Source organism: Pongo pygmaeus, chromosome 3, assembly GCF_028885625.2.
Source record: "Pongo pygmaeus isolate AG05252 chromosome 3, NHGRI_mPonPyg2-v2.0_pri, whole genome shotgun sequence".
Taxonomy (NCBI): Eukaryota; Metazoa; Chordata; class Mammalia; order Primates; family Hominidae; genus Pongo; species Pongo pygmaeus.
In genome coordinates, this window is record NC_072376.2 from 132,164,395 (window position 1) to 132,190,546 (window position 26,152).

A 26,152-nucleotide genomic window follows, 5' to 3' on the forward strand; every position below is an offset into this window, starting at 1 on the left:
ACATATCTTAAGATAGAATAAGGCCTTCAGGAAGAGGGGAGGTAGAATATGACATGCATAAAATTTATTTCCAAGTAAATGGCCATAGTAAAGTAATTATCAGAATTAGGCCCTGTAACTAAAAATCTAAATAAAAAAAAAAAATCAAGCAGGACATTTAAGAACTTTATAGCTAATTTGTCACTAAAGCATTATTTCATATATATGCAAAGTAAATACAAAATATTTTTCAAAAAGAAAAATATTTCCAATGACCTTTTATAAAATGGAAAATTGGCTTACCTCTTCCCTATGATTCTTAATTGGCATACAAAGAATGCTTTGTGTCTTGTAGCCTGTAATTTGGTCAACTTCTGCATTGAACCGAGGATCCTAGTATGGAAAAAGAAATTCAATTTAATGACTGACCTGTTCAAAGATTGATTTGATTTTTCTGATTTATTAGATTAGAGAAATCTAACCTTGGACTTACCTTGTTACTCTGAGTAACAATTTTATTGTTGTGAAAGGCATCATCATGTAAGTACATATTATATTTGACAAAGATAAATTTAAGTTGCTGAGCTTTTTTATAAGCAGCTAGTGTTTAAGAGAAAAAAATACAGACTTGAACAAATGTTCAGAAATAAAGAAAATTCAAAATATTAACCACTTTAGATAGCTGTACTTAAATTCAGGAAAAAGTGGTATCTCTTCACCTCTGTAATATCATCTCACAACCTGATTCTATTGTGCCTCCAGAACAACCTTTTCAATAAATGACTTTACTTCCCTTGTAAGGGCTCTTTTACAGTTCTTCAGTATTCTGTACTTCTATCTCAAGTATTCCTAAGAATTTAAATTATACACATATATACACAATCTGATTGAGTCAGATTGTAAACAATCCTATAATCTTTTGAATTTCCCCTTTTACAAGGTACATTATACACATCCAATAATCATAAAGGACTTCTGAGGTGTTAAATTTCTAAGTATGAATTAAAGAAACAAAGGTAAAGTTTAATTTTCCATTACACTTTAGATTGGGAAGATCTCAAATTAGGCTGTAAACTCTATGAGGGTTTTTTTTCTTTTTTTTTGTTCATTACTGTATTCTTAGCACAGGAACTCAATCAAAAGCATGTGTTAAATCAATGAAGGAATTCATTAACAAATAATACCACGGTTATCAAATGTTATCATTTTTACCTTACCATATAGTTTAAAGCAAATCTTGTCAGTAAAGGGAAAACCAAAGTAGAGGAAATCAGTAGCTACAACTACATGAGGTAAGAGTGGAATGGAAACAAGCATTCCAGAACATAAACATCTGAATGAGTGCTGTTCCCTTCAAAGCGATAGCCTTGGGGAGTTACATGCTCAATCTAATAATAGCATCACTGCTCCAAAAACTACGCAGTTGGAATTCCCTTCAGAGAATATGGAATATCCACACTGGAAAAGCTCATCTTTTGATGAGCTTTGAAGGTCATTTTTTTAAAAAAAATAAAAAATAAATTAGTCACAGGAAAGCTGTGAATGAAGTGATTACACTAGATTCCATCAATTGGGGTCAGAAATGAGGCCAATTTTCAACTCAGAGGGCCCAACTTAGCTTAAAGATAATTTCAAAAGAAAAGCTATAAAATGGTGAAAAATCAGCATAAATATTTTATATTATAAACACTACATTTTTGCTTTTTCTGCAAACATGCTCAAAGTTATATGAATTGAGATGCAGAGAAAAACTTTAGCTGAATCTTCCTAATAAAATTCTTATTTTATCTTTAGATATTGTCTAAAGGAAGCAGACAAGGTAATGATGTTGATGAATTAAAGAAGTGAAAACTTATTGATATATAGTGAATTATTTTACAAACCAATAAGTAAAACATGAATAAAAATACATCCTCAGTGTTACTTTATTAATAAACATTTGAATTATGAGACAATTTATAAAGAAGACTTAACCCAACTACCTAATCAAAGCAGTAGAGTTTGACAGATTAAATTTAGTAGGACTTTCACATCTTTTTTTTGTCTACTGTTAGTTTAAAATCAACAGCAGTTCTGAATTTCACTCTCCAGTGAGGTGGGTGGGAATAAATACATCCTTCAAATTTCATTTGAGGTGAAGTTCCAAACTCCTGACATCTCAAGGAGTTTTCCTTTAATAATGTACTCAGTGCAAAGACAATATACATAAAGGAGTTCTAACCCCTCTAGGTCCAGTAAACATCAAAGAAAAAAATGGAACACTACAATCATTGTGATTATTCCTTTCACTGTTTGTTTACAAGAACATGACAGTATGAAAGAATACAAGCCTTGGATGTCCACTTGCCATAACAAAGTATCAGGTACCCGAATTCCTTCCTGCTGAAGACATCTATAAGACTACACAAGCAAAGAGAAAGACAACATACGTCATTGCCATTCAACATTCTGGCTTTCTGCCTGAGGGCATTTTCCTGCTTTAGAGAAGGCAGGTGCTACCCAATGAGAGCAACACTTTGAAACAGAACTGAATGGAGCTCCAAACTTCTGAAGTGGTTGGAAAGCATAAAGCACAGGGGCTGTGCTGGGGGGTGGAAGGAAGATGGTTAGGAAGCGGTAACCAAAAGATACTGAGTTGCTAGTCACTTTGGGCATGTATAGGGCAAAAAACCTAAAGGACTAGCAAAAATTACCTGCTGAAGGCTAAAAACTGAATGTGATACCAATTAGTGAAGTGTTTGGAGACAATGGAGTTCCAGCCCAGCCAGAGTAGAGAATTCATTCAGCAGCTCAGGCATTGAGACAGGGAAAGACCACTCCTTAAGAGTAAGGATTATACCATATAGTTGGGTATAGTCCACTCTAACAAATAATAAGACCAAGCCTGACAGGATCAAAAGAATCTGCCAGTAATTTTGCTGCCTGCCCAAACAAATCTCATCCCTTTTTTAAAGGAAGAGGATATAATCCTAATGTAGTGAAACAGACTATGACCAGCAGACAATACAAAATCACCACATACATAAAGAAACAGGAAAATGAAACCCATAGTGAAGAGAAAAAGTAGTCAATAAAAAATAACCCCAAGATGATTCACATGTTGGACTTCACAGATAGGGACTTTAAAGCAGCTATTAAAAATTAATGTAGGGATTTAAAGAAAAATATTGTAATAACTTCTTTGCAGAGATGGGAATCTCTGCAAGGAAAGAAAAAACTATTAAAATAGTCAAATGAAAATTCTAGAACTGAAAAGTATAGTGTGTAAAACACCAAATTCATTAATACATTTAACAGCCCACTGAAAACAGCTGAAGAGTCAGTGACCCTGAAGATAGATCAACAGAAAGTATCCATTCAGAAGGATTGAAAGGAAAAAGAAAACAAACCATAAAACATTAACAAAGTTTCAGTGTCTTTTAGGATACTATCAAGTGTGTATACACACACACACACACACACACACACACATATATTTGGAGTCCCGAAGATAATGAAGCTGAAAAATATTTAAAGACTTATAAAGAAAAATTTCCCAAATTGATGAAAACCTTAAGCTTACACACATGGTGTGAAAATGATATGTAGGGTGAAACATGTAAGTTGAAAACGATACAAAGGATGGCTGACCTCTCCCAAGAAAAATGAAGACAAGAAAAAAATGAGAAAAATCTGTTTTAAAATGTTGAAAGAAAACTACTATCAACTGATAATGGTTCATCTATCCAGTGAAAATATCCTTCAAGAATATAGGCAAAATAAAGGCATTTTCAGATAAACTAAAACTGAGAGTATTTGTCAGCATTGTATGTACTATAAGAAGTGCGAAAGGAAATTCTGTAGTCTAAAGAGAAAGATACAAAAATCTAGAAAGAGCTAGAAATGTGGCTTGAGCACCTGAGTGTATGTATGTATGTATATATATGTATATATATGTATGTATATATATATGTATATATATGTATGTATATATATGTATGTGTATATATATATGTATGTGTATATATATATACACATACATACACACACTCAGGTGCTCAAGCCACATTTCTCTCTCTATATATATATAAATATATATATAGAAATATATATATAAATATATATGTAGAAATATATATATATTTCTATATATATATAAATATATATATATTTCTACATATATATATATATATATATATATATATATATATATATAGAATAAGGAAGCCTAGTCTTTCATTTTTGGAGAACAAAACACCCAACAGAGGAAAAAAAGAAGAAAAATAATGCATCTTTAGTTGTTGGATGAAATTGGAAGTATCAGTATGAATTCAGTTGTTTTTATTATAATAAGTAGATAGATATAGAAATAAATACAATATAGATGTGTATTTATATTTATATGTTATTTTCCTAGCTCTGTCTGCTAATATACCAGCAACAATGAGCACATCTAGTGCCTTAATCTTGGTTTCTTAATACCATTCCTCCCACTAAAAGAAACCAGGGCTCCTTGGGAAAAAAGAATGATTCTAGGGCTAGGGCACGGAAAGTGTAAGATAGGCCTCAAACATTCTGATTAGCCAGAAAATGAAAAAAATGCCCCAAAAGTAATGAGGACATAACAAAAAGACACAGGACTCAGCAAATTTGTTATAATTTGAACATCAGCATAAAGATAATAAGAGAACATAATTGACTAAATAAAATATTACACCATGAGTCCATAATGATGTGAATGCATGAATGAAGGAGAAGGCAAAACTCTCCCTTACATAAGAATTTCAGCTAATAAATATAAGAGGTATGATGGAGTTAGAAAATCAGTGGATGCTAAAGGTGGTCAATAGGTTGTTGATGAACAGAGTATTTACACAGTCTCAAAGTATCTGCCCATATGATACTTACTAATTACAATGGGAAAAACTATTGGAGAAACCTGGTGGATATCACTTTTAAAAAGTTATCAAATTTAACATCATCAATACTCACATCACATAAATATGCCTCCTTATAAGATACACTAAGAAGGTGTGTGGTATAATTAAACATGTTTCTGATCTTTGTTCCCAGTTCCTGACACAGACCTCCTAAAGGCCATGGGATTTCTTGAGTGATACTAGTGTATTTACATATTTGCAACAAGCCCTTTTCAACCATACCCGAATTCACACTGATGAGGTGAGCCCTAGAAGGCTTCAGGATTAGGGGTGGGAACCAGAAAACCCAACCTTGTGATTAGAGGTTTAGAACTTCCAGTCCCACCCCCAACCTCTGGAGAGGGGAGACAGGCTGGAGATTGAATCCACTCACCAATGGCCAATAATGTAATCAATCATACCTACATAATAAAACCTCAATAAAAAGCTCAGAAGAATGAGGTCTAGGGAAGCTTCCAGGGTGGTGAACATATTGATGTGCTGGGATGCTGGCATTCTGGAGAAGGCATAGAAGCTCTGCGCACCACCCCACCCCCCACCACCTCCCATACCTTGCCCTATGCATCTCTTCCATTTGGCTGCTCCTGAGTTGTATGTAACCTTTTCAATAAAACTGTAATCATAAGTGTAGTGCTTTCTTGAGTTCCGTGAGTCATTCTGCCTAATTACTGAACCTAAGCGGGGGTCACTAGAATCCCTGAATTGCTAGTCAGCCTGGAAGAAGTGTGGTAGCCTAAGGATCCCACTTGCGGCTGATGTCTGAAGTTGGGGCAGGCTTGTGGGATTGAGCCCTTAACATGTAGGGTCAGTGCTAACTCCATGAGGTTAAGAATCAGAACTGAATTGGGTTGAATTGGGTTGCAGTGTCAAATAACTGGAAAATTAAATAGTTGTTGCTTAGTTAAGGTGTCAGCATTAACATATATGGTATTCCAGCTAAAAGGGCCTAGCTTGAATCTATTTGTGAAGGACACTCTACAAAATAACAGGCCTGTACCCTTTAACAATGTCTAAATTTAAAGAGATAAAGAAATGCTGAGAAACTGTTTCAGATGGAGGGGAGACTAAAGAGACATTACAACTATGTGCAATATGGGATCCTGAATACTACCCTGGATTGGGGGAAAATAACTGTAAAGCTTATTAATAGTATGGGACAGCTGATGAAATTTTGACTATGAACTGTTAATTGTCTTGTATCAGATTAGATAATAGTATTGTATCCATATAAAATTTCTTGATTTTGATAATTTTATTACGGCTGGGTAAGAGAATATTCTTATATAGAAAATATACACTGAACTATTCAGTAAAAACATATCTTTAGCTTATTAAATCTTTCAGAAATAATAAGCATATATTACTTATATGCATTATAGAGTGAAAAAGAGGAAACGATAAAGCAAATGGGGCAAAAAAATAACTGGAGAATCTGGGTAAAGGGTGTATGGCAGTTTCTTATACTGGTCTTGCAACTTTTCTGTGAGTTTAAAATTATATCAAAATAAAAATAACAGAAAATTTAAAAAAGGAAACAACACAGATGACTTGACAAATTATAAGGCTGGTTTTCTTCCACAGAGTGGAATTTTTAAGACAATGCCTGAAACATTGAACAAGCATAGACACAGCAGTTCCCAAACTGTGTTCCCAAGGGCACAGTTACACTTTGATTAAGAGATTTGTCTAAATTACAACAATTGCTAGAGGTTTTCTTTTTCTTCTAAAATTCATCTGGAAATAATCACCTGAAATTCAGTTGAAACAGTTCATATTTCTTTAGAAAAATATATTGATAAATAGTTGAAGCAGAAAGTAAGACCTGCATGGTGAGAGAAGGTGAAAATTTGTTTCTCTGGAGAAAAAAAATGAAAGAGAAAGATGAAGTGGAGAAGGAAGGAATAATAGCTACATGGTCAAGTCCACATAAGTGGCAATTTGACTCTTCCCTAAGACCCTCCAAGTTTTCTCTCTAGAAATCATGGTTCACATGGAGTGTCTGTCCTGGAGTAGAAACAGGACATGAGTCTGAGTTTTGCACTCTAATTGACTTGGGAGAAGGATAGATGTTTTGACAATGTAAATCCTTAAGACATAGGAATCATGGGAAAGTTTAAGACTTCCTTAGGACATGGAATGGGGTTCAGGGCAATCCTGTGTAGTTATTGGATGTTATCTGGTTTTCCTATAAAAGGAAAATACCAAGCACATTTATATAGTAGTTCTGATTATATATCTTACTATTAATAGCTTCTTAGTATAAGTGTTAATATCTTATTAATAAATGTGTTAATATCTTCTTGTTATTCATAAATGCTGTGCCAAGCCGGTTGCAGTGGCGTGCACCTGTGGTCCCACCTACTCAGGACCATAGCCACTTCTCGTGCAGTTGAAGTGAGTGGATCACCTAATCCAGGACTCCAGCTTGAGCAACACAGTGAGACTCTGGCTTAAAATAAATAAATAAATAAATACATACATACATACATACATGGTGTGGCACATTGAAGGTAGTTGCATGATTGTGGGCTGATGCATGAGACCATGTGTGACTGAACATCAATGTACAGGTAGCATTTACCAACTAATCTTTTCATTGGTATTTATGGGTCTACATGAGAATCACTGGTCTGAGTAGTAGATCTTGTCTTGTATTTTGAATATATGAATATGTTTTCTTATCAGTAATAAAACAATAGAATTTTTCAAATTTATATCACTTTATATCATTTTCTGTTACAAAGTTTTAAAAGTGAACTAAATATAGGTCATTTGTTATAATTAACTTTATGAGACTTTAAAAAAAATTCTCAGCATCAATCTGAGTATTATTCTGTTTCAGACACCTCTCTTGGTTTCCCACCGTGACATTACATCCTTTAAAGTGGTCTACGGTCAAATAAGCTTAAGAAATACTGCCATACAGTGTCATTTTTACAGATGCATGTTTAAAGAGCTAGGACTCAGAAAACATTATAATATATTTTCATATCCTGACTACTTTCAAAAAACATAGTATTTTAATTATTCAAATTACGGATGGTGCTTAGTAATGAATTATCCATTAGCCAACTGACTTCTACTGCTAATATCAATGTAAATTAGATCACAGATCAATCCTCACAAGTTCTAATGAAATTCTTGGGGCATGAAATAACTCCTGCAAGGCTACCATAAATACAGATCAAGGGTCCCAAAGGTGAAGTAGCAACATGAGAAATCCACAGGCTAAGAGGCATCACTCTGGGAGCAGTGCAAATCAAGGATACTAGCTGTTTCAAACAATAGTACAAGAATTAAATCATTATCAAATGCAAAACAGAAAATACATTGTCAAAACTTTGAAGATGGTAGGCAGATTAAATAAAACGCATATAAGTGAAGAATTCTCAGGGCTGGAGACACTTAGGACCATGAAGACAAATAAAGGCTTTCTCAACAAAGCTGGAGAATATTTATGATCCTACTGTACTCTTGGGACCATAGTGCCATTGAAAAGTGGATACCCAGCTGTCACTTAAGACAGGAAGGGGATTCTGCAAACTTGGCAGCAATCCTTCAGCTGTGTCCTTAATACCCCTCTTGGAATCTGCTACAGTGTGAAGCTACTACAGAGCTCAAAGAGGTCATAGAGATACTCTATGAAGACCAGTAAATTTTTCCAAGAGAATCAAAATTGAACACATTGCTTATATAGAATGGATTCTGAAAAAACATTTCAGGACTTAACCTAGATGAACTATCACACCCCAAATCCCGGCCCTCGGTATTACTCACTAGTAGTACCATTATTCATTTACCCAACTTCAAAACCCGGGTCATCTTCAACTCCTCTTTTCCCTTCACTTGCATCTCCTATTAGCTGCCAAGTTCAGCAGATTCTATTAGGTTGGTGCAAAAGTAATCGTGGTTTTTGCCATTAAAAGTAATGGCAATTACTTTTGCACCAACCTAATACTTCTTCATCTGAAATCCATTCCCTCCTTTTGATCTTTAAGGCCAGGTTCCTTGTTAAGGTCCTTACTGCCTCATACTTACTTAGACTATTAAGATAATCTTCTGTCCTCCCAACTTGTAGCATTTTCCCCTCTAATTCATTTTATGACTACTGTAAAATTAATCCTTCCAAAGCACAATTTAAATCATACTGGTTCCCCTTTCAAAACATCTTCAGTTACTCCTCATGTTTCTAAACCAAATATATATTCCTCAGCCTGGCATTCAAGACCTCAGTAATTTCCTGGCTGTGCTCCCACAGCTCCTTCATGTCCAGATTCTTATCCACATATTTACATGGTCCTACTTGCCTATCTCTTCTAACTTCTCTTTACCTCTGGATCTCGCCATGCACAAATCTCAATTTATTCAATTTATTCAAATTTTCCGGGATCTGTATCAGACATTGCTCCCTCAAAGAAATCTTCCTCTGGCCGGGCATGGTGGCTCATGCCTGTAATCCCAGCACTTTGGGAGGCTGAGACAGGAGGATCATCTGAGGTCAGGAGTTCGAGACCAGCCTGGCCAACATGGTGAAACTCCATCTCTACTAAAAATACAAAAATTAGCCAGGTGTGGTGGCGGATACCTGTAATCCCAGCTACTCGGGAGGCTGAGGCAGGAGAATCACTTGAATCTGGGAGGCAAAGGTTGCAGTGAGTCGAGATCGCATCACTGCACTCCAGCCTGGGTTGCAGAGTGAGACTCCATCTCAAAAAAAGAAAAAAAAGAAATCTTCCTCCATCTTTCCCACTAGATGTCCTATCCTGCTTCTCTGAACCTTATCACATTTTTCTTGGCATCTGTTATGACCTGCTCTCTATGCTATTTATCTATTGCATGTACTATTATTTTAATTCAACCAATATTTACTAAGCCCTACGTGCCAGGCACTATAAGGCACCGGGAACACAATAAAACAGCTATGACTCTCTGAATCAAATAAACTGAGCCAGAATTACCACTGAATCTTTATAGTGTACCACACAGTAGAAAGCTAGAACAATTGTTCTATCAAGATGCTGTAAGATACCTCATAAACATATAAAGTGCCATTCAGTTAAGATGCTTGGTTTTAAAACTAAAATTCCATTAATAAAAAGGATTATTTTAAATGGGAAATTTGAAGAATCTTACAGTGTAACCTTTAAGCCCTTAATTAAAGACTTGTGCATAGGTATAGCAAAAGTAGAAGAAATAACAAATCTTTTCATTGAAAACTTTTTAGAGCAAAAATTTCCATTTTTTTGAAGACATCTGTAAGTTTATCTGTTTAAAAAATGAAAGAGAGGATAGAAGGAAAGAAAACCAGACTCTGGTATCAATGGGACTTTGAATGAATATGATTAATTGAATGAACGAACGAAAAGAGACTATGAGGTTTTTTTTTGTTTTTGCACCTATCGTTTTAGAATCTCAGTAAAATCCTAAGAGGTTTGTGTGGGAATAACATAGATGGGGATATACATAGTCAACAGATAAAAAGATGGGAGAATATAACCATGAGATGAGCTATATTAAATTATCATTAAGGAGAAAAACAAGATGAGATTTCCTTAAGGCTCATATCCTCAACTGAACCACCAGGAAAGAAACTCTGGCAATTAAAGATGGGAAAATTCTTAGCATACATTCCAGTCTTAAATAAGTATGCAAATTATTACATCTCAGTTTCAAATATCCCCACCATTCATGATTGCTATCCAATGCCCCAGCCATAGTACCCTCCCCAGCACCTGTCCTGCTCTCATGGTCCCCCGTTTACCTCATATGCATCTTTGATGTTCAAGGGCTCACCAAGTGCTGCCACATGTCCCACAATGCCTTTGTTCCATTCTAAGCGGATACAGTTATTTGAAGCTTCTTCCAGTGTTGAACCTTCAGCAACATCAAAGAGGCGGCTGATAAGAAACTTGTCATTGGAGCTGTCTTCACAGACAAGGAACAGGGAATAGCGGTCAGCAGAGATGAGTCCATGGATATGCAAGAAAATTTTGTGACATAAGGCTGTGACATCCAAATGACTAGAAATATCCTTCACTAATTCCAAGAGTCTTGAGCACTGGTCCCCTTCATCATGATCAAACCTTGGAGGGGTTAGAGGCATCTGTTCCTTCTTTTCTGAGTCAGAGAGGAAGCTCACAGTTCCCTCAGAATCCTTGACAACAATGGGTCTAAGAGGCCGGTCAAATTCAGAGGCAGAGATTTTCCTGGTTGGTGTTCCAGGGGCACTGTTATCTGCACGAGGACTCTGCTGCAAGGGACAAGAGCAAGATTCGGTGTGGCCTCTGATACCTTCCTTGCACACAGGGATGGTGTGAACTCTCTCAGCAAACCATGCATTGACCATTTCTCTGCAGAACAGAACATGCAGACACATTAGATACTTGAAGAGGAAGGGTGCTATGCCTGAGAGCTCCTAAACATCTTCTCATGGTAAACTGATGAGACAATAATTTGATATGTTATAGAAAATAAAAACAAGATGGTTTACTTAAGACTTATGATTTTGGCCAGGCACAGTGGTTCACAACTGTAATTCTACCACCTTGGAAGGCTGAGGTGGGAGGACTGCATGAGGCCAGGAGTTGGAGACCAACCTGGGAAACCTAGTGAGACCCTGTCTCTAGAAAAAATTAAAAAATTAGCTGGGCATGATACATTGTGCCAATGATCCTAACTACTGGGGAGACTGAGGCAGGAGGGTTGCTTGAGCCCAGGAGTTCGAGGCTGTAGTGAGGTATGATCACACCACAGCACCACTGCACTTCAGCCTGGGTGACAAAGTGAGACTCTCTCAAAAAAAAAAAAAAAAAAAAAGACAATTTTATTTTGGAAAACAATAGAGGACAATTGCTTTAATGAACTTCTTAATAAAGGCTGACTTCTATATACATAATTTTATATATCTGATTGCAGCATACCAAGCATAAAGTCTGCTTCTCTCAAAATTAGCCTTGACACTAAATTTGCCAATAGTTTTAGGAAAATATAAATATGCACATTAATTTGATGTTTAAAACACATAACTTGTTCTGAAGTTAAATATTTGAAAACTAAATCAAATATTTGTCTAAATTTGGCTTGCTACTATGCCTATTTTAGATAGTTATATCTATATTGCAAAAGTAGATAAGTTTAGAAGGATTAATGAAAGAGGCAAATAATTTAATCTTGTATAGAAAAATCAGACTTCTGTAAATATTATCCCAATAATGTTTTTTTAATAATGGTAAAAAAAAGATCTCTTTTTCTAGATTATCTACAACTATTTTAAAGTAGGCTTTATCTAAGTTTAAAAATGCAGTCCAAGAAAACTGAAGGCATTTATGCTTTTAATGTACCCTCCTATGAAAGAAACTCATTTGAGCTAAAGCCGTCACAGTAGGTGACTTTTTAAAACAAACATACCAGATCATACACAATCCAAAGCATGTTGTTCAATTCAAATAATCCCCCTTAGAATGCTGTAATCTTACACCAATTAATGGTGTCATTACTCTAGACATTTTTGGAACTCTTCTTTTGAAACAAACTTCTGAAACAATTTATAATCCAAATAAAAATACTAATTTTATCTAAAAATTAGACCTTGTTTCTCACTAACTTCTCCTCCCAAAATGAACAAATAAAACAAAACAAAAAAAAACCTATGGTAACAGCTAACTTAATTCTCTATCTTCTGATAAGACATGACCCTTTAGAAAACTCAAACTTACCTTCAAAAGATAAAAACTTGCTATAAGTGAGGATATTTCAAATAATTTGCCTATACAAAAAGCAAGGTAATCTCAAATCTACAATGACATAATTGACTGTTTATACCAAACAAAAGGACAGGATAAAAGTTTGACAATGTACTATTCTGGAGATGGTATAGGGATGTAGTCACTCTCCAAAGCTTTTGGTTGTAGTAACAATTGATATTACTTCGGCCGGGCGCGGTGGCTCACGCCTGTAATCCCAGCACTTTGGGAGGCCGAGGTGGGCGGATCATGAGGTCAGGAAATCGAGACCATCCTGGCTACATGGTGAAACCCCGTCTCTACTAAAAATACAAAAAAAATTAGCCAGGCTTGGTGGCGGGTGCCTGTAGTCCCAGCTACTCAGGAGGCTGAGGCAGGAGAATGGTCTGAACCCGGGAGGCTGAGCTTGCAGTGAGCTGAAATCATGCCACTGCACTCCAGCCTGGGCTACAGTTTGAGACTCCGTCTCAAAAAAAAAAAAAAAAAAAAAAAAATTCGGCAATATCTAACAAATTTTAAATGTATCTATCCTTTGTTCCAGAGATTTTTACACATGTGACAAAGGAAATACAAGGGTATTTACTGTATATAGTAAGTACGTTTGCTATAGCAGATAAGAAGCAACTTAATGTCACCAATAGAAGGCTGACTAAATACATCATGGCACATTTATACAAAAGAACACTAGGCAGACATTAAAACATGATTATATGTACTGACATGTATGATATGAATTAATTAAGTGAAAACAGAAGATGTAAAAGAGTTTGAAAAGAACACACTGTCTTATTTCTGAGTCTTTACTAAGTCTTTCATTTATGGGATGTTCCTCTAATTATTTCATTTTGAACAATGATGTATTCTTTGTTAAATATACATTACTCTGAAATGATACCCCATCTAGAAAGTAATGGGTCAAAATGAAAAGATAAAAATATTACCTCCCTTATAATTTCAAGAGTTGAATACAGTTATAGAAGTCTCCAAAAAGTTTAGGAGAAATAAGTTCAAGAGGTCCATTGTAAATATGGTGACTATAGTTAATAATAATGTATTGCATATTTAAAAATTGCTGAAAGAGAAGATTTTAAGGGTTCTCACCACAAAAAACGATAAGTATGAGGCAATGCATATGTAAACTAGCTTGACTTAGCCATTCCACAATGTATACATACATCAAAGCATCATGCTGTACACCTTAAATACATAAAATTCTTGTCAATTAAAAAATAAATTTAAAAATATCCAATGAGTAATTTAAAGGAAAACAACCTTACTGGCCTTATGAATTGACTGACTTTCTAATACAGAGGTATTACAAATTTGAAGAAGCACGAAAGCAATGTGGTAGGTAAGTGTATTGTACAAATCACAAGCATATACCTACACAGATTTTTAAAAACATATAATTGTCCTAATGTTTCATAGATGCATGCCGTGACTTAGGACAAAATTTCCAGTGAGGACAACATACATTAATTAAAATAATTCAGTATCTCAAAACCTTAGAAGTGAAGGTGACACACTCTGGGATTTGCTTATGTAGCCCCCAGAATTGCACTAATAGTGCCAAAGACACTGATGCTAAAAATGCATGTGAAGCTGCCAATAGTGCATAGGAAGCTTTCAAATAAAACTGTGTTGGAAAAGATAAGACAGGAAAAAGGCAATATGTCTAAGTTAACATATCTAATGTGATTTTAAATATGGACATGTTACTAAACTGTTAAATCAATATAAAAATAGACATTTTAACAATTTCAGCCACAAACCCAAAACTTAGCCCCAACTTATTTCTTATCTTCTCAATGGGAAATGGAGATCTCCTTTTGAATTTTAAATTAAACTGCCTACTTGACAACTCCACGTGGATATCTACATCACTTAAAATGGTGAAAACAGAATTCCTAAGACCCTACCCATCTCACCTTGCCTCATCTTACTCCCTGCCAGTTTTCCCACATATGAAGTACCATCACCTCCAGTTACTCAAACCAAACACGTAGGAATTACTCTAAATTTGTTTCCTTCAACTATCACATTCAGTTGTGCAGTCAAGTTCTGTCAACCTGACTTCCAAAATCCTATATCCCAATCTGCTTATTTCTATCTCCGTTACTAGCACCTTGGTCCAAACCCTACTATCTCTCAGATGGATTGTTGCCACAGTCCCCTAATTGATCTCTCTGATCCTATACTTACCCCCCTTGCAATCCCACTCTCCACACAGCAGCCACAGTACATTTTCAGCAAAGTATGTCAACATCTTAGCTACCCTACTTGGCTTTTCATTGAACTGAGAATAAAACCTGAGCTCTTGTAATCCCCTACAAATAGGTTCCTCTTGCCCATGCCAGCATCCTTGGCGCTCCTGAAGCACACCAAGCTCTAACTGCCCTGTCTGGGATGCTCTCCGCTCATTGGCACGTGGCTGATCTGCTTCCACATCCCCTGCTCAAACAAGTCATCTCTGACTGCTCCACCTAAAGTGGTCCTGACACATCATGTTCTTATTCTACATAATTTGAATTCTCACTATCTGCTATTTTTCTTATTTATCAATCTGTTGTTATATCATCTATCCCCTCTGACTAGATATTTCATTAGTGCTATGTGTTCACTGCTGCATCTCCTGTACTTAGATTAATGCTTACCACATACAGTAGTAGAAGTAAATAAATGAAGCCTCCTGAAGCATCAAAAGGTACAACAGTCTTTTGAATATCTAAATGCTGGTGTGTTTATTACACAAAATCAACACTGTGTTTTAGTGATTACTGTTCATCACCCCTTGGATGTGTAAATCTCACAACTGACCATGACTAATTTACGCTTGCATACTTGCAGTGCCTGGTGCAGCATATGTCTTAAGCAGAGCCAGTGCCTAAAAATTCTACATTATGTGTTTGTGATTACTCTATTTGTCTCATGATTGTTGCTTACAGATATTTTCTTAGAGACATTAACTCAATATTAAATGACATAGGAAAAGCAGATGTAGCATATTCAGTCAGTCAATCAACAATCTGTATTAACCACCAGTGGTAGGGAAAGAGAGTTCTTATGACCACATTATTGATTATCTGAGTCCCTGTAATTACATGCTTGCAGAGGAAAACATACGTTATCATAACATCAAAATCACTGATGAACCAACCACAAATAAAATTAAATCATTTCTCACACATCTTTCCCTTTGAGCATTCCTTGGAGTTCTGCAGTGCACAATCTATATGGCCAAATGAAGTGGGCCTTTGCCCTTAAGACTAATATCTATACTCCGCTGATTTTTAAAAAATACTTCAGTCTGTATGCAAATACAAATCACCTGCAAATTGAAATTAAAATTCTTATATAAGACATACACTACGGTCTAAAATGTATGTCCCTACAAAATTCATCTCTTGAACCCTAACCCCGAAGGTGACAGTATTAGGAGGTGGGGCCTTTGGGAGGGCTCTGCCCTCATAAATAGGATTAGTGCCTGATGTAGTTTGGATGTCCCCTCCAAATCTCATGTTGAAATGTAATCCCCAGTGTTGGAGGTGGGGCTTAGCGAGAGGTAATTGGATTATGGGGGCAGATCCCTCATGAATGGCTTCACACCATCCCCTTCATGATGAGCGAGTTCATGGCCTTGTTTAAAAGTTGGTTGTTTAAAAGTACATGGCACCTCCCACCATCCCGTCCTTGTTCTCATTCTTGCTCCTGCTCTTGCTATAACTTTCTCACCATATGATATGCAGGTTTCCACTTCACTTTCCATATGATTGAAAGCTTCCTGAGGCCTCCCCAGAAGCTAGGCAGATGCCAACACCATGCTTCCTGTAAAGCCTGCAGAACCATGAGCCAATTAAACCTCTTTTCTTTATAAATTACCCAGCCTTGGATATTTCCTTAAATCAGTGGAAGAACAACCTAATAGAGAGCCCTTATAAGGGGCCTATGGGAGCTTGTTAACTCCTTTTGCCCTTCTGTGAGGACACATAAAAGTTGACATCTATGAGGAAGAAGCCTCCACCAGAATCTGCTGGTGCCTTGATCTTGGACTTCCCAGCATCTGAATCTGTGAGCAACAAATTTGTGTTTATAAATTATCCAGTCTAAGCTATTTGTTACAGCAGCCAGCATGGACTAAGACAATATAGATTTTCTAGACACAGATTAAAGTGATGTTGGAGAATCCTTCTAATATTACACAAAGCCACTGACAATTAAGAGTTATGCCCAATTAAAGACCAGCTAACAACTGAAGAAACAATCAATAAGGATAATGACAAAGAGAATATTAGTCAAATAATTATATTCTGAATTAAGAAAGCCCCTTGGGCAAAGCTGATGAAACCTTCAAATATTAATTCAAAAAACTAGTTTAGGGAGAAAATTATCTTTATGACCCTGCTGCAAAAGCCAAACATGAACTGAAGATAATTGTTTATGGCTACACTCTGTTACAATTTATTTAACAGAATTAGCAGAGTTTCATCCTAAGAATTAGCAGAGTGTCATTACAATCTCAATTTTATTATTAATAGCTCAAATATAAACTTATTTTCATAATCTGTGGTTCTATTTTTCAAGATAAAGCTCCAATGAAAACCTTCTCATGAACTTTTTTTCTATTTTGATAGAATTAACTTTAATTGTCTTTTGTTTTCTGGAATGAATTATTCCCATAAGACAGAGATTTCCACAAGGTACTATGTTGGGCACCAGGGACAGAATAATGAGCAACTCCAGAAAAATTATCACGATCTTTCCTTTCAAACTTAAACGTTTATATTGTGTTCAGAAGTTATATACATATTAAATGTTCCTGGCATATGAAGTTAGGTAAATGTACACAAATAAGTAACGGAAAAGATGATTGTGAACATGTCCAATATAAAAGTAGAAAGCAACAGATGGAAATCCAGAAACCTTAGTAGTAGTTCTGACTGGGTAATCACTTCGATGGTCTAGGATAGGATCTCTATTTTCCCTTCCCTTTATTAATTCTAGGGGGTTTTGAAAAATATTCATATTAGTGCTACTGAAAAAAAACCCGTAATTTTATTTAAACCTGGTGAGGCAGGCATTAATGATCCTACTTTCTAAAATATGAAGCTAATTAAATATCTGAACCACACCCATTCTACTATTTGGTGGCAACACCAGGAATCAAATCCAGGTTTCCTATTCCAGGTACTATACCCTATTCAGAATATAAAAGTTCCCAGAGCATCAGTGCTTGTCATGAAGAAGGCACTCCGTAACATCTAGCTGAATCTAGAAGTAAAAATCAAATTCAAGCAGAGAAGGCATAGAGAAAGATGACTTTATGACACATGTTCAAATGAAATCCTTTACCTCCAGGTCATAAAAGGACCACACACTATTCTCTTAAGGTAAAAACACTATTTCTAAGGACTCAGGGAACAAAGATTCTTAAGGATAGTGTCCATAAAAAAAAAAAATCTAACTAAATTCCAACATATCTATGTTTCTCTGAAAACAGGTCACATTTTATAAGTCTAAAGCAATATACTGAAAAGAAATATAATAAATGTGTTCGAGAAAAAGTCATCCCCAGAGTTGCTAGATTTAGCAAATAAAAAAGACAACCTGCTAAAAATGAGTTTCAGATAAATAATGAATAAGTGTTCAGTATAAGTAGTATCTGAAATTCAAGATGAACTGGGTGTCCTGTATTTGATCTGGCCACTCCAGTCATTCTATATAGCTTTTCCTAACTGAAATTGTTGGTGGATAGGCAACAAAGAGAAGGCAGGTTCTATGCAGCATACTAGTAAGTTCCAGGCTATCAAATCACTCATTTTATCACTGAGAGCGCACAAAGGACTACCACACTGTAATCCAGTGTATGATAATTGAACCTTTTGAAAGCACTTGGATTCATAATTTGCAGTAAAACTAGAGCATAAAATATCTCCTTAAATCAAGTTCATTCATTTTGCTCTAAAACCATCCCACATAATGCATTGCATAGGGACAAAACAAACCGCAATCTACTTATAAAAGGGAGATTTACTAATTGACAAAAATTCTTGGGATTACAAAGCATTGAGAGGCTGCACTTTCAGCCATGAGTCCTGGGTTCCAATCTTAGCATTTGTTACTAATAGGATGTGTGACTAGCACTAAGCAATTTTCTTCCCGAGTTTCCATTTTATCCCTGACAAAACAAGAAAAATAGCACCAGTTCTGGCCTTTTATGAAGTGTAAGGTGCTGACTGTCTTCAGCAGAGTATAAAGTCAGGAATATCAGACTAACAATCAGGTGATAATTCTAGTTCCAGCTACAACACTACATGGATCTGATGCTAAAACAATTACAACTTCTCTGGAGTTCATTTTCACTGGAGTTTGAGATCTTCAGTGGTAAAAACGGGCTGCTGTATTAACAGGCTATTAAGACTCCCCACCACAGCTTGCAGTATGAATAGGACAAGAAGTGGTCCTTGGGTCTGTCAACTTAACTTATTTTTGCCCTTCAACTTCCTCATTTTTAAATAGGGGAAAAGTCTTCTGGCTCCTTCACTCACTGCACAGGGTTGATGTGTGAGTCAAATCAGAAAATGCACATGGAAGCATTTCAAAATCTCTTCAACATATCTAAGAATTTGCTATCTCTTACACCCTTAGTACTCATTCCAATGAAGACAACGGGCTGGGTTAAGGAGCAATGGCTGTTATTTCCTCAAAAAGGTCAGCCAAGAGAATCAGAAAAAGGATGAGAGTAAAAAGGTTGTTTTTGGTGATACAAGCCCACAGGTCGAGGGGCCTTAACTGGGTTTGGATATAGGCCAGCAACATGCACCATGAACACTTGAAGTCCTTGGCCAAAGCAAATACTTCAGAATGGCATTCTTGACAGAATCCTACTAAGTTTTAAAAAAAAAAAGAAAAAAAAAAGAGAACAGTTTAAACTGCATCATAGCCATCTGAGCAAAAACAACAAAACAGAAACAAATTCCATTGAAGTATCTGTAGCTTTTACCACAAGTACTAGTAATCTGGACTCTCCACTTTCATGTATAAGTGTATCTTTGCTAACTGCCCTGCAAACCTGGAAGCAATCAGAAGAAAGCCTAGCTGCCCTCTTGAAGTCTTTCAGTTGATTTAACTTTTACAAAGCTATTAATGAAAGACAACAAGCCTGCCACACTTCAAAGAAAGCCACAGCCATGGAAAATGCAATGAACATTGAAGCCAATAATTTATAGTCAATGATAAGAGCCTGAGTTTTACATCACATCCATATCTTCCTCTCTTCTCACCAAAATCTTTTATTATCCTCCAATCACTTATTTCCTACATATTTTATTACACAAAAAATTCTTACCCATAAATGAGTTGTATTACATACCCTTTTAACAAGAGTGAATTTAGTTTTGCTTTTAAACTTTTACAATACTTCCTGAGATATGAAGAAACCCTGGTGGGCACCCCAAAATCACTGTTGGAAGTTATTCCTTTCAGATAACACTAATGTCAATACAACCTGTTGTTTCAAACTTGCATATTCCACAGATGATACTTAAGGCTCACGAAGATATCCTCTTCCATACTGAGCAAGCAAAGAACCCCAAAATTCATATTAATTAGATGGTAGGAAATAAAACCAAATGGAAGTTGCCTAAAACCTTCTATGAGCTCTTGTCATAAATGTGACTCAAATCTTACTCTCAAAACTTTTTACACAATGAATCAAATCAGAAGTTTATTATCCAGATATTCTACTTTACAGAAGACTCTTGCGGCTCAAACTGCTTATAAAATAATGATTTAATATAAAAATCAGTGTCATTAAGCATAATGTTTAACACATTTTGATTTCATGAAGCTAACAGCACTGCACCCATCAAGAGGGTGATGTTATTGTGTGAGTGGAGCACCCAGCAAAACTAATGAGCATGTGCACTACCCTGGTTCCAGCAACTGCTGCAGGAAAAGGCGAAAGTTGACAGACATTTTGTGTCTTTAGTAATACAAAGGGATGAACAAATTCATTCATGAATGATTAAAAAAAAAAAAAAAGGAATTCTGGAGGTTAGGAAGCTTAGAAGGTGAATGGTTATCAACTTTTACAATAGTTTTAACAAAGAGTTTATTTTATCAAAATTACACACGGCAAAAATACAATGCTATTTCATTTTACACATACTATGTGCTCATATTTTGTAACTAAATGAAAAGTGTGGCACTCTTAAAATGATGGACTCAATTAAGTTAATGATTAAATTAAATAGTGCCAAGTTAGTATTGTAATACATTTTTATGGATATTTAAATAGATTTGTATTGCATATCGGGTACATTTCATCTCATAGTCTCTAAAAAGTTTATAAATTGATTAATAATATTCATGGAAAAAATGAAACATAACTATATGGCATATAATCTGGGAAGAATCAAAACCTTCCCCCCTTTCCAATTTATCGCTTCCACTCAAGATTATTATAAACCTATCACAAGATAGAAAACTACAACTTATGTTTTGGGTTTTTAGAAATTTTCCACTAATCTACACAAGTCATGGCTTCTTCCAAATGCCCTCTATCTAGAAGTATTAAATAGGACTACAAAACTTGTTGACAGGACGGAGGGATGCAAGCCCTGGAACTAGATTTCAAACATAATTAGCTAAAGGGACACACACACACACACACACACACACACACACGTGTCTGTGTCCGAAGGGTCTCCCTGTGGCAATAACTTTACTTTCTACCAAAGTGGAACTGCTCACTTACGTTACAAAATGAATCTTGAAAAAGACAGAAAGGCTTTAAAATACATATTCAATATTCCAGATGTCTTGAAATGGAAAATTAATTAAAATATTTTATAAGGTTTACAGAATATTTCTTGGCTTCTAGAAAAGTAAGGAAAAGAGAAGAAAAATTGACAAGGCAAAGTAAACTTTTGATATAAACATAGTAACCCTCATGAGTTAAAAATATAACTAGGTGAAACCTACTCGTAGAGCAACTAGTTTAATACGTTTTGCACTCTGGCCTAAAATAATGTATCAAAGGATAAAAATCCTTTGAAAATACACTGTACTAGGGTATTTGTGTTCTAATGCTAAAAAGATAATTATAATGGCCTAGTACCGAAATTTTCAACCACTCTATTTTAAAATGTCATTTGAGATTTCCCAATTTTTATACTCTGAAATTATATATGGAAACTAAACTCACTTGGGCAAAGTCTTTAGGCACATCATTAAGTAACGTGCTTCCACAGAAAGAGGCCGTAGAAGAAAACATTAACCTCTTCCTGAGTTAGAATCTTCATGACATTAAATCTATGAGCCTTTGCTTTGCTTGCATTAATATTGACACTGACCTTCAGTATAGCACGGTGAGTAAGGGCCCTAGATGAGACAGACTTAGGCTTTAGCCCCAGAATCACCTCTTTCTAAGAATATGACCTTAGGTACATTATTTACTCTCTTTGTAAAATGGAGAACATGATAAAGTAAAGGAAATGATGCTGGAGTCAGATACACAGCGTTTCATTCATGATAGTTATTGTTTTTAAGTTAACTGAATATTAAGTGGAGTATATTTTTTAAACTGATTAAGTTTTTGGTTTTTTTAAATAAAGAAAAATTATTTAATGGATTTGTACAGCAGAATAAGTAGATGTTGGCTCTTGCTTCTTCCTAAGCTCCTAATTTAAAAGCAATAACTTCTCTACAGAGGTATTTCATTTTAAAATAAAAGAGAGAGGGTTGTTTTCATGTATTTTTTCAAATTACACCTTAAAAAATGGATTCCTCAGACTAATATCTACACTTACATATAACAAAATTTTCTGACTTTTATATTAAGATTAGGTGATAAACATTTAACTGACAAAAATAAATGCAAGAATATAATTTGTTTTTTTCAGTACTACTTAGAGACTTTTTTTTTTGTCAAAAATAAGTTATAGATTTGGGGACTATTTTTTCCCAAAATATAAAAGTTAAACTGTTTGACAACAAATGTAAAAAAAATACAATAATTACTTATGATGAACACCATAGCAATATTTCATAATTAATTCTATACTGGAGCACAGTTTTAATATCTGATAAAACAATGCTTTAACACTCTGCTATAGGTAATTTATGGATTAAATTGACTGTTTTAGTTCTTATCCAGGGGTACTTACTTGGGTAAATCCTAAAAGTAGGGTGATACCAATCCTTGGACCTCAAAAATGTCCATATAGCAAGTCCATTGAGCAGTAACTTTTGGGGGAGATTTGCAGGGTGTATTTTTGTGTTTATAAGTCAGCTACTAAAATGCCATCCTCTTTTCTCTTTTCAATGCCTTTTTCATTTGTCATGTGAATTAATCACTAATACCGGCATTGCAAAGAGTATACTAAATTTTTTGACTGGAATGTATGATTGATAACTTATATGGAAATCTGCTAAAATTATCTGTAGGGAAAACACAAAATAACTCACATAAAAAATCATGTTGGCTACTTTTCCTGCTCTTGGATCCTTATTTTATACAGTTTCAGTTACATTGTTTGCATAATTTGATCTGGATCCACTACTCAAATTTGGAAAAATACTTAAAAGAATGAAACTATTCAATCTGAGAAATTGATACTCGGCTCTCCTGGTGAGAATAAAGAACTCTTACAGCTGAAAGAGATTTTTAAGCTCACTTATGAATCTCTCTGCCTTGAGTCTTCACCCTCTTTCACCTCCCGTCTTAAAGTTTGAGGTTCATTAACTTGAGCCAGTAAGAAAGTTAGCTAATAGCAAAGCTGGAAACAAAATCTGGGGGTCTGGGCTCCCATTCCAGTTCCCTTTCCAGTACCTTACACAATCCCACAAAAGCTTCTGTTCAAACCATTAATAAAATTCATCTAAAAAATGAAAATGACATTTAAAGTCTATGAAATCACTATGCTGCCAGAACTTAATTCCCATCTACCAGGATAAGGAAATGCCTATCAAAGTTTGTGATTACATTTAAGGCACTGATGATGCTCAAGGTAAAATGGTAAACTACTGAAAATCACCACTAAAAAGACAAGGAAACATGCATTATTTCCTTTAATTTTCTAAAGAACACTATGAGGTAAATGACATTATCTCCATTTTACAGAGAGAGTAAATAATGCACCTAAAGTCTTCCTCTTAGAAAAGTAGGTCTGGGGTTGAAGCCTAAGGCTGTCCTATCTAGGGCCCTTCACCATAAACAGAAATCAATTTCAAAGGGTTCACAACAGTGGCTCCTAATCAAGTAGTGGTGCCAACCCTTAAGGGGCATTTGGAAATGTGTGGGAATAAATTTTCCATCACATGGATGGGGGTGGCCCTGGCATTTAGTGTCTGGAGTTCAGGGATGTTAAATGTCCTGCTATGCACTAGACAGTCTCTAACAACAAAAAAGTGTCACCACCAAATGCCAACATCTTCTTTTGAGAAGCAATGATTTAGATGATTAAGAGATTAACAGACTATTATTAAACAAAATGGGAGATTTTGGACACCTCTAAGTGATATCCTCCAATAACCTCTACTCTGATACTACAGTGAGTAGTTCGCTTGGGTCTGGCATGGTAAGGAAATGAAGAGTCTGCCCAAAGTTATTTAGTATTTCTAAGTTTGCTCCAGCTATGAAAACATCTGAGAAGCTTAAAATGCAGAATTGCTTCATATGATTTTACCTTCAAATTTGACTGAGAATTGGAAGGGACAAAATATTTTGTAATTTTCTGTGCATTCACAACACGTGGTATAAAAGAAGTTGCTTAAAGGAAAACCTACCACTTCTGGAAGAAAACAATAACTCAAATCTTTGCACTAAACATGTAAATCAGTTGGCTTTGCAGTTTAGATATGGGAGAGACTGGACTACAATGGCATTTATCTGAGGTTTGAGAGCCCTCAGAATTCAAAACAAGTATGTTTTGAAGATCTTTACTTTGTTCTATAAAATGTTCTAATTTTATATTTTCACAATAATCATAATCAAAACAAAACAAAGTGAAAGAAATTGCTTTCAATTACTGGGATGACCATCTTATTACCAACTACCGCCCTGCAATTTTAGTTCTAAGATTTATATTTGTGTTAATGAAAAAATAAAAGAGGTAAATTTAATATGCATATATGCCTTCATAGCAAGTAAAAAATGAAAGCTGGTATGCTGTGCTAGAGGAATAAAAGTTTCATGATTGTTCATAGAGACCCAGTGGGAGAAGTGAAATCATTATAGGCCAAATTGTAGCAAAGGCCAGCTGACTTACCATACTGTTTTTCAGGTAGTTAGAACCATATTTACTTTGCAAGAGTGTTTTAATGAATGCCGTAAATCTGCACTTGGCTGTGGTTTTATCATTTTGTTCGTAATTAACTGAGAATGTATTTTGGCATTACAGTTGCATAAATGTTGTAACTATGATTAAATTATATCTGCTTTTATTTATTCTACTTCTAAGAATTCCACACTTCACTAACATTAAAATAAAAGGAAGTCAACACTAGGTGTGGTAGACATCTAGAACTTCTGGGTCTGCCCACATCACTTTCTTTTGGGAATGTACCCTCCCCAATGACATATCACCTTATGGGCTACCTGCCCCAACAAAACAGTCAAACAACCTTACTCTCCTGAATACAATGATTGGTTCAGAGTTGGAATGTGACCCAGGGTAATCTGGGGAAGACTGATATGGATAAGAAGGCAGCTCTCTAATATCAGAAGTTTAAGACCCACATACAGTTAACAAGTAGAAACTCTCAGCACATGAAGAAAGCATGCAAGAAAATAAAGCCAACACAGCACAGAGCCAAAAGATACATGGATAGATGAATACATGAACAAATGGATACATGGATAGATAAATAGATGCAAGGAAGGGCAGGTTAACAGAGTAGATAGATGAAAAGATAAATAGAGATAGGTAGATGCATAGATAGATAGACAGACAGATAGATAGACACAGAGACAGACAGAATTTTGGCAAGATTATTTGATTAGCTAAATTCACAGCTAACCCAATCCCGCAAGCAATTAAAATTATATGAGTCAATTCTGTATGGGTTCAAGTTGAGTTTCTGTCACTTGCAACCAAAAGCTTTCTAATATATTGTAAATCAAAAAGAATGTCTTTCTTTAACAGGAGTACATTACTTAAGTTTGAAAAATGAGATTGGACAGGCGCGGTGGCTCACACCTGTAATCCCAGCACTTTGGGAGGCCGAGGCAGGCAGATCACCAGGTCAGGAGATCGAGACCATCCTGGCCAACAAGGTGAAACTCCATCTCTAATAAAAAAAAAATACAAAACATTAGCCGGGCGTGGTGGTGGGCGTCTGTAGTCCCAGCTATTCGGGAGGCTGAGGCAAGAGAATGGCCTGAACCCGGGAAGTGGAGCTTGCAGTGACCAAGATCACGCCACTGCACTCCAGCCTAGGCGACAGAGCGAGACTCCATCTCAAAAAAAAAAAAAAAAGAAAAGAAAAATGAGATGATATGATCCCTACTAA

At 35.5% G+C, this 26,152-nt stretch overlaps 1 protein-coding gene across 4 annotated transcripts in view; it reads right to left on the minus strand.

Moving 5' to 3' along the window:
- Positions 1 to 26,152, minus strand: part of PDE5A (phosphodiesterase 5A) — a 134,009-nt gene that overhangs the window by 101,148 nt on the left and 6,709 nt on the right. For all 4 annotated transcript variants that reach the window (XM_063664062.1, XM_054486069.2, XM_054486071.2 and 1 more), the window contains exons 2-3: positions 10,660 to 11,248; positions 283 to 372 (exon numbers count right to left, since the gene is read on the minus strand). In XM_063664062.1, the coding sequence (XP_063520132.1) occupies positions 283 to 372; positions 10,660 to 11,248 (679 nt within the window). The remainder of the gene's footprint in view (positions 1 to 282; positions 373 to 10,659; positions 11,249 to 26,152) is intronic.